The sequence below is a fragment of the Cetorhinus maximus genome, chromosome 28 (genome assembly GCF_964194155.1).
Source record: "Cetorhinus maximus chromosome 28, sCetMax3.hap1.1, whole genome shotgun sequence".
NCBI classification, from domain to species: Eukaryota; Metazoa; Chordata; class Chondrichthyes; order Lamniformes; family Cetorhinidae; genus Cetorhinus; species Cetorhinus maximus.
The window spans coordinates 14,086,734-14,100,399 of NC_135906.1; the positions used below are offsets into that span (position 1 = coordinate 14,086,734).

At 42.5% G+C, this 13,666-nt stretch overlaps 1 protein-coding gene across 1 annotated transcript in view; it reads right to left on the bottom strand.

Annotated features, from left to right (window-relative positions):
• Positions 1-13,666, bottom strand: part of LOC144668994 (adhesion G protein-coupled receptor E3-like) — a 49,070-nt gene that overhangs the window by 12,781 nt on the left and 22,623 nt on the right. Inside the window, exons 6-13 of the mRNA XM_078531534.1 lie at positions 12,032-12,124; positions 10,629-10,687; positions 9,912-10,013; positions 8,095-8,272; positions 6,857-6,974; positions 4,179-4,380; positions 3,894-4,064; positions 764-961 (exon numbers count right to left, since the gene is read on the bottom strand). Of these exons, the coding sequence (XP_078387660.1) occupies positions 764-961; positions 3,894-4,064; positions 4,179-4,380; positions 6,857-6,974; positions 8,095-8,272; positions 9,912-10,013; positions 10,629-10,687; positions 12,032-12,124 (1,121 nt within the window). The remainder of the gene's footprint in view (positions 1-763; positions 962-3,893; positions 4,065-4,178; positions 4,381-6,856; positions 6,975-8,094; positions 8,273-9,911; positions 10,014-10,628; positions 10,688-12,031; positions 12,125-13,666) is intronic.

The window sequence follows — 13,666 nt, forward strand, 5'->3', positions numbered from 1 at the left end:
CACCCCCCACTACCCCCAACTTGTGAGCTAATCAGCAGCAAATGCAGGAGGGGAATAGCCTGTGATTGGAGGAGCAGTTTCTCTCAGAATCTTCCACCTGTATTTATCAGCATTGTGAAAACTACCTCTGGGGGCCACATGCGGTCCATGGGCCAGATGCCGGACAAGCCTGATCTACAAGATGCACTGCAGCAACTCACCAAGGCTCCTTCCTAACAGCATTGTGAGTGTACCTACACCACATGGACTGCAGCGGTTGAAGAAGGTGGCTCATCACCATTTTCTCAAAGGCCATTAGGGTTGAACAATAAATGCTGGCCTAGCCAGCAACAACCACATCCCGTGAACAAATAGTTTAAAAAAAATTCGATCAGGTTTGACCTCAAACTCAACTCCATTTACCTATCTTTGTTCTGTATCCCGTAATACAAAATCTAACAAAAATCTATCGACCTCAGTTTTGTGTCAATTAAATCCCACCACCCCCAGGACTGGGTAAAATTTTGGTTTTACACACTGCCTGAGATTGACTCGGAAACTTGGTTGAGGGTGCAAACCAACGTTGCAGCCGATTTCATCAGCTTCCATACTAAGGCTAGGTTAAAATTGCCTCCACCAAAACCCCACCAACATTTTTCAGTCTTACTTATTCCTAATTAACAATTTTATATAATCTACTTGAGTTTGGATCACAAGCACCGCACGATGTGATCCCAGTACAACCCACCTCTCATGCACTGCTGGCTATGGAGGGGACTCTTACCTGGTTTCTGGTTCTGTTGATTCCGACTATGAAGAGCAGCTCTGCCAGGAAGAGACTCAGACACAGCTGCGTGTGGGTGGCAGTTACAGCACTCTTAAGTTGCTTCCAAAAGACAAAAATTCCAATAGCAATAGCAAGACACACCAGTGATACAGGGATCCCGATGAGTGTGATTATAATAAGAGCAACAGGCTCTGTCTACAAGGGAATAAGAAAAACACATTAAAATACTTTGTTTATGACCAATTCTTATTAACAATGTAGATTCCCATTCCTTAAACATTCCACAACTTAATTGATCATTGTATCATACAGCACAACAGGGGGCCATATATCCCATTGAGCCTTTGCTGCCTCTTTGAAAGAACTATCCTCCTGATCTATCACCACAGTCCTCCAAGTTTAGTTGATAGTTAATGACAGAGACCTGGAATCTTCTATGCGACAGAAGACGTGTTCAAAAATGGTTGTAAGAATAAGCCCAGCAATTACAGACCAGTCAGTTTAACTTCAGTGGTGTGGAAGCTTCTAGAAACAGTTATTCAGGATAGAATTAGTAGTCACATGGAAAAATGTGGGTTCATTAGAAAGAGCCAGCATGGATTTCTAAAGGGGAAATCGTGTCTAACTAACTTGCTGGAGTTTTTTGAAGAGGTAGCAGAGAGGGTTGATGAGGGTAATACTGTTGATTTGCACATGGACTTTCAAAAGGCATTCGACGCAGTGCCACACAATAGACCTGTGAAGAAAGTTATGGCTCAAGGAATAAAAGGGACAGTAGCAATGTAGATACAAAATTTATGAGTAATAGGAAACAGAGAGTAATGGTCAATGGATATTTTTAGGGCTGGAGGAAAGTTTGTAGTGGAGTTCCCCAGGAGTCAGTATTGGGACCTTTGCTTTTCCTGATATATATTAATTATCTAGATCTTGGTGTGCAGAGAACAGTTCCAAAGTTTGCAGATGATACGAAACTTGGAAGCATTGTAAACTGTGAGGAGGACAGGGTGGAACTTGAAAAGGACATAGAAGAGTTGGTGGAGTAAGCAGGTAGATGGCAGATGAAGTTCATTGTGGAGAAGTGTGAGGTGATGCATTTTGGTAGGAAGAACGTGGGGAGACAATATAACATAAGGGGTACTATTCTTAAGAGAGTGCAGGAGCAGAGGGACCTGGGTGTCTTGCATATGCATAGATCATTGAGGTGGCAGGAGAGGTGGAGAGAGCAGTTAATAAAGTATACAGTATCCTGGGCTTTATTAATAGGGACATAAAGTGCAAGAGCAAGGATCTTATCCTGAGCTTAGGTAAGACACTAGTTAAACCTCAACTGGAGTATTGTGCTCAGTTCTGGATGCCACACTATAGGAAGGATGTGAATGCATTGGAGAGAGTGCAGAGGAGGTTTACAAGAATGGTTCCAGGGATGAGAAACTTTAGTTATGAAGATAGACTGGAGAGGGGATTTGATTGAGGTGTTCAAAATCATGAGGGGGCTGGATTGAGTAGATAGGGAGAAACTGTTCCGTTCGTAAAAGGATCGAGAACAAGAGGGCACAGATTTAAAGTGATTTGCAAAAGAAGCAAGTATGATGTGAGAAAAAAACATTTTCTCACAGAGAGTGGTTCGAGTCTGGAATGCTCTGCCTGGAAGTGTGGTGGAGGCAGGTTCAATCGAGGCATTCGAGAGGGCATTAGGTGATTATTTGAACAGAAACAATGTGCAAGGATATGGGGAAAAGACAGGAGAATGGCACTAAGTCATAATGCTTATTTAGAGAGCCGGTGCAGACATGATGGGCTGATTGGCCTCCTTCTGCACCGTAACAGTTCTGTGATACTGAGACTTCTGATTTAAAATGAACCTCCAATGTCTCCACCAAGGAGTTCCTTTTTTATACAAAGCCCCTCATTTTCCCTTCAATATTGTGAACAAATCCCAATCACCTTCAAGTCTTGAAGAGTGCGTCCACCTTTTGCTGGAGGGACCACTGACACCTGTTCTGCCCCAGGGACCTCAAGACTACCCCTCCCAGTCTCTCTTTCCTTCTACATCCTGCAGGCTTTTAACACCCAAATTCAGTGTCACCAAAGCATTACTTCTTGACTCACCCCATCTTTTTTACAGTTGGGGAGTCTAGGGCTAGGAGACATTGACTAAAAATCAGAGCCCAGCCTTTCAAGGGTGAAATTAGGAAACACTTCTTCACACAAAGGGTTGGTAGACATTTGGAACTCTTCCACAAACACCAATTGATACTGGGTCACTTGTTAATTTTAAACCTGAAACTGGTAGATTTTAGTTAACCACAGGTATTCAAATATATTCGGCAAAGATGGGTATATGGAGTTTGCTCACAGATCAGCCATGAGCTCATTAAGTGGTGGAAAAGGCTTGAAAGGCTAAATGGCCTCTTTATGTTCCTACGGTCCCCCTGATCTTTTGCTAGCCTCCATATTATCTTGCACTCTGGGCCCTGATTCCTTAACAAGGTTTCTGAATGAAACAAATTACAGTGCAAAAGTGCAGACCCAGAGTAGGTAGGAGGGTAATTAATCATAGTCCACAATGGACTGTAGGCATCTCTCTCTATTAGAGACACAATTGGTTATATAGCTTGACTGGCACCATTCTGCATCAAACATGGGGCAGGTGAGGAGGCAAGTGTCAAGTTCACCTCAACTGGAATGATAACTGAATCTGCACTGTTGGTGTAATTCTGAACCAAATGTTAGCCTTCTGGCCAACTGAGCTAATTGATCCACAGATTTAGAGTAAGCTGAAGATGAATGTCAATCTTACACAGCAGGAACATCCATTGCCATGTACTATCTGATCGTATTCCTGGGCTCAATAGTAATATTGCTGACTCTGATCCAGAAGGTATAGGGTTCAAACCCCACCCCAGCCTGTCTGGTGTGGTGGAAGCCCATGAAACTCCCTCCTATCATAATTCCCTATTCATTGATATAAAGATGGTTGCATTCTTGTTGTGGCCTGTCAGACTGCTAATCAGCCTGTGACTCCTTTCACTACAACAACCTTACCCTCACATTAAGGGCCTATATTGTTTAGTCGCCATAACCACAGTACTAACTATGAAGAACATTGATGAATAAGACTTTATACCTGCCATTCGTAAGGAGTCATCAGCAGAGCGAGGCTAGAGAGCCGACTGCATCGACACCAGGTATGCGTTCCATTGGAATCTCCCATAATGCACCCTCTGCGAGACCAATAGCTTTTTCCAGCCGCATAATTCCAGTTGGCACAGTGCAATTCCGAATTAGCTTCAGCTTCCTGTGCACAGCGAAGATTACATTTTACCATCCACTGTTACCGGGCTAGCTGTAAATGGGTAAACAGTCCATGTACGTCAAACTGTATGGCAAACTAGCACAAGTCTTTACAAACCTCAGTGTGTTTGAAAGTGAAGTTCGCTGTTGAGTCAAATCTAAGGTTGTCACTGTTAGTTATCACGGCTGAAACCACATTTGAGATCAATCGAAATGGCTTCAGTTTTCCATCAGTGGTACTGAGGTTGAAAATGCTTCCATTCAGGGTGGAATCCATGTTGTTGAAGGCGATCAAAGCCACAGCAGCAAAATCTGTTACCATGGAAAGTGTTAAATGTTACTAACGCTGGAGTGAAATCCACAGGGGTAGATGATGTCTATAATGATATATATATAAAAATCCTGTTGCATACGAACATAAGAATTAGGAGCAAGAGTAAACCATACAGCCTGTCAAGCCTGCTCGGCCACTCAATACAATCATGGCTGATCTTCAGCTTCAATTCCACTTTCCTGCCTCTTCCCCAAATCCTTTTGATTCCCTGAGAAACCAAAGGTCTATCTATCTCAGTCATAAATACATTCAATGATGGCACATCCATACCCTCTGGGATAGAGATTTACAAAGATCCATAATGCTTTGAGTGAGGAAATCTCTCCTCATTGATCATCCCCTTATCCTAAGACTGTACCCCGTGTTATGGATTCCCCAGCCAAGGGAAACAGCCTCTCAGTGTCTATCCTGTCAAGCCCCTTCGGAATCTTGTATGTTTCAATGAGGTCACGTCTCATTCTTCTAAACTCCAGAAAATATAGACCCAATTTATTAATATAGAAGAATCTTCTCATGTCAGGGACCAATTTAGTGAGCCTTCGTTGTACTACCTCCAATGGAAGTATATCCTTCCTTAAATATGGAGACCAAATCTGCACACAATATTCCAGGTGTGGTCTCACCAAGTTCTGCACAATTGTAGCAAGAAACCTTTATTCGTGTACTCCGATCCTCTTTCAATAAAGGCCAACATGTCATTTGCTTTCCTAACTGTTTGCTACACCTGCAAGCTAACTTTCTGTGTTCCTTGTAGGGGTACACCCAACTCCCTCTGAGAATCAACATTTACAAGTTTCATGCCTTTTAAAAAATGTTATGCTTTTCTATTTTTGTGACCAAAGTAATAGCCTCATACTCCCCCGCATTGTACTCCATCTGCCACCTTGTGGCCAACTCACTTAAGCTGTCTACATCTCTTTGCAGAACCAGAGCAGATCTAGGAGTTTGGGTGGGTCAGTTCGGGTTCCCTCTCCTCCAGGTTTGTCCTGGAGTCTCCTGGAATTAAAGATTAGTCTCCTGGTCACCAATGCTAGCAACAGGCAGGAGAAAAAGCAGAGTGGCATTAAATGTTTTGCACATTTAATTTATTAGTGCTAAAAAACAGGGAGATGGAACAAAAATAACAGGTGCTTGACTGAGCGGGATGGTTGGAGACTGGAAGATGGGGCAAAACTTTCAGGAATACATTTAATCAGAATTGGCAATCCTAATGTCAGATGCATCACGCAGTTTGGACATTGCCTAATCTACGTAACAAAGACAAAAGTTCCTTTCCTACATTCTAACAACAATGTTACAATCTTTCTAAAGGAATTAAATATGAAGATGCAATTTCCAATTTCACATAAAAATGTGGGTAACCAATTATAAGAGAGAAAGGCTTGCATTGATATAGCACCATTCACAACCTCAGGATGTCCCAAAGCCCTTTATAGCCAATGAGGTACTTTCTGATGGGTAGTTACTTTTATAATGTGGGAAACACGGCGGCCAATTTGCACACAGCAAGCTCCCACAAACAGCAATGTAATAATGGCCAGATCATCTGGTTTTTCTAGTGTTGTTGGTTGAAGGATAAATATCGGACAGGACAACAGGGAGAAGTTCCCTGCTCTTCTGTGAAATAGTACCAAGGAAGGAGGTCCATCATCCGCTTCTCAAGGGCAACTAGGAATGGGCAATAATGCCCATCTCACCAGTGATGTCCAAATCTGAGAAAAATTCAAAATCATTCCGGTAGCTGACCACTTTTCAATGTACTTCTATGGCTGTCAGCCAAAGCCCCTCTCACCCTCTCCAGCTGTAGATAAGTGCAGCAATATTTTATTTCCAAACTCTCATGCACCCTTTGGACCGAGGCCAAGTTTTCCATGTGCTCACACATTCCCCAGCAGTTGAGATTCCAGCGTGCATGTGCAAAAAATACCCACAGTACCAAACAGCATACATAACAGTAGCTTTGTCAGAGCCTTGTCAGAGCCACTGAGCACTGTGGGAACGGAGCAATCCATATGAGCGACCGAGTGTCATCATTTCACTACGGCTGCAGGCACACTTTATGTAGTGTAAACGATTACTGTAAATAGCGAGGCCACATCTTCAGTGACGTAAGATCACATGGCAACAGAGTATGCTGAAAGATAGTTCTATGTGAAACCTCATGCTAAGCCTTATCCTACACATAGTTCGAAAAATGTTTAATAAAAGTTAAAGTTTACAAACAGCCATGCCTCCAGCAGTCTCCATTGATTCTAACCAAGGACAACCAAAGCTAAGACCCATATGATGATACTAGGTTTTATAATGGCATTTATTGGTGTTCTAATGTCCCTTCCCACAATACTCCCAGCGGCTGAATGGCCTGAAACATTCTGCATTTAGATTTAGTCATGAAAGTAAGTACAGGTGTTGTCTGAGAGTAATTGAACTAGAAACGAATTGTAAGAACATTAAATTTACCCTTTGTTACTTTTCTGGTGACTGCACTTTGAGAGATATCTATAAAGTTGCCCTTTGCCTGGAGTCTGATTCTCTCAGGTGCTGAAGCATTTTTCCCTCGAAAGGATCGTATTTCCAAATCTAAAAAGTGAAGGAAAGAAGATCTGTAAATGTTCCCTGTCACAGTGAGATGAACTTCTGCATTAACTAAGTGTAAATGTTCTCAGGGGTAAGTTTAAAAGAAGGAAATGCATTATATAGCACCTTTCACTGCCTCAGGGCATCCCAACACACCTTGTAGATAATGAAGTACCTTTTTTGAGTGTAGTCAATGTGGTAATATATGAAATGCGGCAAACAATTTGCACACAGCAAGCTCCCAAGAAGAACAATGAAATAATAACCAAATAATCTTCTTTTTATTGATTTTCTTTGAGGGAAAGATATTGTCCAGGAAACCAGGGATAATTCACCTACTCTTCCTCAAAACAGCCAAGGGATCTTTCACATCCTTTCACATGAGGGAGCAGACAGAACCTTGGTTTAACGTCTCATCTGAAAGACGGCACCTCTAACAGCGCAGCACTGCTTCAGTACTGCATTGGGAGTGTCAGCTGGGATATTGTGCTACTGTCTCTGCCTGGGATCAATGGGATGAAAGCCAGACAGGCTCTACAACTTATCAGGACTGCCAGAAGATGACAGTGAACATTACCCTCTTGGTGCTTGTAGCATTTTGAATTCAATGGCCTAAGTTTTGTTCCCTAAACAAAATAATTCTCCATTAGTTGCATCCCAGTTATTGAAGAGCCATTGAGAAACATTTTCAAACAAATTCCACATTGTGTGCATTGTGAAGAATGTCAGTAAATATTATGCCTCACATCATAATACACATACACACATGTACACGCATGTTGTAAGGTGCTGGGCATAGTTCGGTAGGTCTTATTAAGATATTTGTAGTCTTAGTCTTTGTAGTGAGGTACAGTAAAGGTCCAAGTTAAGAGCTGTCTCCATGCTTGCCTCTACACACGACTCTGTCAAACACTACAGTGACCTCTACATGTAGGTCATGTGTTCCCTTACATCACTGTGTGGGCAGTACTGTACTCAGTCCCATGTTAACCCTTTATGTGCCAGACTTATACGACAATGCATACACACATGTGCGCACAGACACAAAGCTATACATGCACACACACATACACACACATATCTCAAGAAAATACATCGAATAAAATATGTCTGCTGAATGTACCAATATTTTCAGTTGATTCAATTCTCCTCTCCTGATCTGATAAATTTAGACTGGCAACGATTGCAGAGTTTTCCACAGATTGCAGGAATATGGAAGCCAAATAGAGCCGCTCTTCCTTTTCCAAGTTGCCCCACAGGGAATCATTCCTCAGTAGGTCACTTGCAGTTGAAATGATTTTCTGTAGAGGACAAAACATTTTATTTGCATCCCCATGAAAACTGGGCCATTTTTTCAAAAGTTTTCTTATTTAAAGATATTCCTGCTACAAACTCTGTTCTCTAGCCACCAATTCCATTCCCCTCACCTTGGCCACTGTCTCACATTGAACCAGGCTTTTCTCAGCCTCATTGTCCTAGTTGACCCCAAGCTGAGCTTCCAACCCCACATCTTCTCCGTCACCAAGACTTGTGTACTTCCATATCCGCTCCTTGTTCACCCAGACACAACCATTCCAAGCTTCCCTGGTAGGTTTCCCATCTTCCACCCACTATAAACTTGAGGTTATGCTCATGCAAAATTCTGCTACCCATAACTGAAGTCGCACCATCTCGTTCAAACATTGTTGTCGTTGATTCTCCCTCAATTCGAGGATGACATCAACTCAGGGTCTTGAGTTTCTGCCATGGGTCTTCAAGCAACTGAGAACAGACTCACGGGTCTTTAGGAACATTGGCAGATGGCGCATGAGGTAGTGGGATCCGGAGTGCAGATTTTCTTCCATTCCTTTCCTTCATTGCCCGCCGCCCAACCTCTTCATTAAGGCATTGCAACGCAAAGCGTGGTGCAGTTTGATGGGCAAGTTGGTGCCATTCTGAACGATTGGTAGCACCTCCACCCAGCCACGAAGGTCAATGCCTCCGCACTTCAAGGAGAACTTCAGAATGTCTTTGTAGCATTTTCTGAGAGTTGAGAGAGCAGAACTTGGCGGGGAGAGGGTATTCAATCATCTAGACATAGTGTCCAGTCGACCTACATTGATTTTGCAGGGGTTTTTCCTGAATGCTTGTGGACCTGGTTTCAAGAAAGACACCAGCATATGTTCAATGGTCCTCTAATTCAATCCAGAGTTATGAGGGAGGCATTGCTGATAGAATATTTTAAGCATTCTTATGTATCACTGATTCATAGTTCAGATCTCCCCAATGACAACTGCTCTATACACAAGGACTTTTGTTGACTTGCAGAGGATTCTGTTGTCAAACACTTGCTGCCGTAGTTTGTAGAAGGCTGGACTGGTGTTGGATCTCCTCGTCAATGGTGGCCTTTTGAGAGAGGTATGCTGAGGTATTGCAAGTGCTCAACATGTTCCAGGATCTCTCCTTCAACATATATGGGTTGTGGAATATTTGGCTGACTATGTGTGGGTTAATATGAGTTTTATTTTGGCAGCATTTAAGAACAGGCCAAGTTTCCTGTATGCAGAATTGAAGAGATCAAGAGTGACTTGCAAATTTGATACACAAAGGGCAATGATACTGCAGTCACGCAAACTGTAGATCATGATCTATGGTTCACCCATCACCCTATGCTCACTGACCTACAGTGGCTCCTACATTCTTTTCAATCGTTCCATGGCCTCAACCACCCCCACCAACCCCCTCGCCCTGCCCCTCCCCACCCCACCCCTTATCTCTGAAACCTCCTTCAACCTCCAAGATCCTCCAACTCTGGTCTCTTGTCCATTCCCTACTTCCTTCGCTCCACCACTGGCAGCCATGCCTTCAGACATCTAAACCCTAAGTTCTGGAACCTCCCAAGACTGAATTATTGATTTTACCCTGCGGAGACTGTACAAAGCATTCTGTGCTGCTACTAACCTGAAATATAGGTTCACTCTTCTGAGCCTTGCACTGCTTATTCACCAGTACAACGATTGAATTAATCACAGAACAATATTTGTGGAATGTATACCATGTACTCTGTGAGAAGAAAGAAAATAAGTTTTGAAGATTGTCAGGATCAGAGAATAAAATTCAATCTGCTTGAACTTATCAATTTACAAAATCTTCAGGGGTCAGCACAGATATACTGAGATCACACACAAAGAGACCACATGTATAATATTGCAAATACATTCACAAATATCATATAACTGACAACTATGTCAGATTCAGACATATATGAATACCTGTATCTACTTAGATAGCACATCTCACCTATAGATAGACTAATTGAAGATTGAGGAGTGAACAGAGGGAGACTTACCCTGTATTCAGCCAGTTCTGAACCTGATCTCTAAGTGAGTGAAACTGGTCTTCACCAAATAGCGCAAAACATGCTCTTCGTCAGTTGGCAGCTCCATTTTACACCATTCCATAATAGTATAGGAAAAATAACAGCCTGTTTCACATTACTGGCAAAGACTAAGTTCACCCCCACAGTGCTAGATGCTGGCAATGGGAAATAGGGCAATGTTCAATTCCCCAACACACATATCGCTCCCTTGATGGTTACAAAGCTTTATTGAAGTGTACCACATGCTGTTATTGGTACAGCTTTTTTATCTGGAATGGTAATGCGATGTGTTAAAATACCTGAATCTGCTGGTCCCAGTGAATGAAGCTGCACTGCTTCGGGTTAAACTGATTCTGATCTGCAAAGGCATGGAATTCAAAAATAATAAAAGTAAATGAGAACCATGTACGCATTTATTTTTACTCATTCTGGGGATGTGGGCGGTGCTGGAAAGGCCAACATTTATTGACGATCCCTGGTTACACTGAGTAAAAAATTACGTGCATTTATATAGTGCCTTTCATGATCACAGGACTATCCAAAGTGCTTTACTGAAAATAAAGTACTTTTGAAGTGTAGTCACTGTTGTAGCAGCAAATTTGCACACAATGTGAAAATAACCAATGTTGAGAACAGACTGTCTTAATCTCAGACTGTTGCCGGCGGGGGATGACAGCGGTAACTAAGGAACAGGAGTTTGGATCAGGGACCAAAAACAATGACTTCAGTCTTCCCAATATTTAATTGGGAAAATTTCTGCTCCTCCAGTACTGCATGCCAGATAAGCAGTCTGACAATTTAGCAACAGTCAAGAGAGGTGATAGTGAGGTAGAGCTGCGTGTCATCAGTGTACACGTGGGAACTAATACTGTGCTTTGGGATGATGTCACTGGGGGGGGGAGCATGTATTGAGAAAAAGGAGGGGTGCCAAGGGTAAATCCTTGGGGGATACCAGAGATAACATTGAGTGAGCAAGGAAGAGAAGCCATTGCAAGTGATTCTCTGGCAATGATTATATAGATAAGAATGGAATGAGGTGACAGTAGTTCTGCCCACCTGGTCAACAGTGGAGAGGTGCTGGAGGAGGATGGTGTAGTCAACCATATGAAAGGCTGCAGACAGGTCGAGGAGGGAAAGTTTACCTTTGTCACAGTCACATAGGATATCAAGTATGACTTTGTTAAGAGCCATTTTGGTAATGTGGTGGGGTGGACACTTAATTGGAGGGATTCAAACATGGGATGCAAGGTGCACGTTGGCACATAGGGAGGCGGAGAGTGCATACATGAAGGTATATGTAAATGGTGAAACAGATATTTTGGGGATGGGATCCAGGGTGATTGATGAGGATAGGACTCATGATGGCAGGGTGGAGTTAGTGACAGATAGAATACAGAGTTTTGGATAAATTGGAATTCAGCCACAATGAAGGCACGTGGAGTTTTCAAGAAGTTGAGCCTGGAGGTGAGGAGGCCATGAATGATGACAAGGTGGAATCAAGTGATGTTTCAGAGGTAGAACAAACAGTCTGGGTGATGGATAATATAGGGAGCTCAATAACAGCCTGTACTGGTACAATATCTTTATCACAGAAAGAACAGAGTTTGAGCTGGTTCAGTCTGTCTGAGAATCACCAAGAATAATTTCCACCCTAAATTTCATGCAGTATTACAATAGAGAGATTATTGACTTTCTTTTTTACCAATGCAGGTGCTGTTAGAACAGGTGTAGCTTCCAGGTATATTTGTGCAGAATTCCTGAGCACCACATGGATGTTTAAGACACTCGTCAATATCTGAAACCAAAAAAATCTTTTAGGTGTTTATATGGGTGACTGCCATATCGCAGTCATATTAATAATTGGGCAAATAAAGCTGCTTTTCTGGTCCAAATTACTTTCAATATAGAAACACATTAGGGATAATGTTTTGGACCATGCAGTAATGCAGATGGACCTAATACTTCTTCACAGGTTAAAAAAACCAGGTGCTGCCCAATAACAACAACAACATATATTTATATAGCAGCTTTAAAGTAATGAAACATCCCAAGGCGCTTCACAGGAGCATTAAAAAACAAAGTATGACATAGGGAGATATTAGGTCAGATGACCAAAAGTTTGGTCAAAGAGGTAGGTTTTAAGAAGTATCTTAAAAAGGAGGACAGTGAGTAGAGTGGCAGAGAGAATTCCAGAACTTGGGGCCTAGGCAACTGAAGGCATGGCCACCAATTTTATTTCTGTATTCTTTCATCAAATGTGGTTATTGCTGGCAAGACCAGAATTTGTTCCTCATCCTTAATTGCTCTTGAACTGAGTAGCTTTCTAGGCCATTTCGGAAGGCAGTTAAGAGTTAACGACATTACTATGGGTCTGGAGTCACATGTAGGCCAGACCAGGTAAAGATGGCATACTTCCTTCCTTTAAGGAAATAAGTGAACCAGATGGGTTTTTACAACATTGGTCACCATTACTGTGACTAGCTTCATATTCCAGATTTATTAATTGAACTTAAATCCCACCAGTTGCCATACTGAGATTTAAACCCATGTACCTAGGACATTAGCCTGAGCCTCTGGAATACAAGCTCAGTGACGTTGCCACTACACCACTATCTCCCCTTATGCCACCAGTGGTGGAACAATTATAATTGGGGATGCACAAGAGGTCAGAATTAGGGGAACACATATTTTGGAGAGTTGTAGGGCTGGAGATTTCAGAAGTAGGGAGGGACAAGTCCTTGGAAGTTTTCGAAAATGAGGATGAGAATTTTAAAATCAAGATTTGCTTGACCAGAAGCCAATGTAGGTCAGCAAGCACAAGGGTGATAGGGTGAATGGGACTTGTTGTGAGTTAAGATAAAGAGCAGCGGTGTTTTGGATGACCTCAAGTTTACAGAGGGTAGAATGTGGGAGGCCAGCCAGGAGTGCCTTGGAATAGTCATGTCTCGAGGAAATAAAGGTATGAATGAGGGTTTTGATAGCCAATTTGCAGGGACAGGGGTGAAGTCGAGCAATTTTAGGGAGGTGAAAAAAGGTAGTCTCAATGATGGTGCGATAATGAGCTCGGAGGCTCTATATACAGGTGTCAGCTTGAGTTCAGTGGTAACACTCTGACTGCTAGATTAGAAGGTTGTGTTTTCAAAGTTCCACTTTAGGAGTTTGAGCATATAATCCAGGCTGACACTCCAGTGCAATAGTGAGGGAGTGCTGCACTGACAGAGGTGCTGTCTTTTGGAGATGTTAAACTGAGGCACCGTCACAGGCGAATGTAAGATGTTCCATGACACTACTTCATACAGCAGGGGAGTCTTGGCCAATATTTAGCCCTCAACTGACA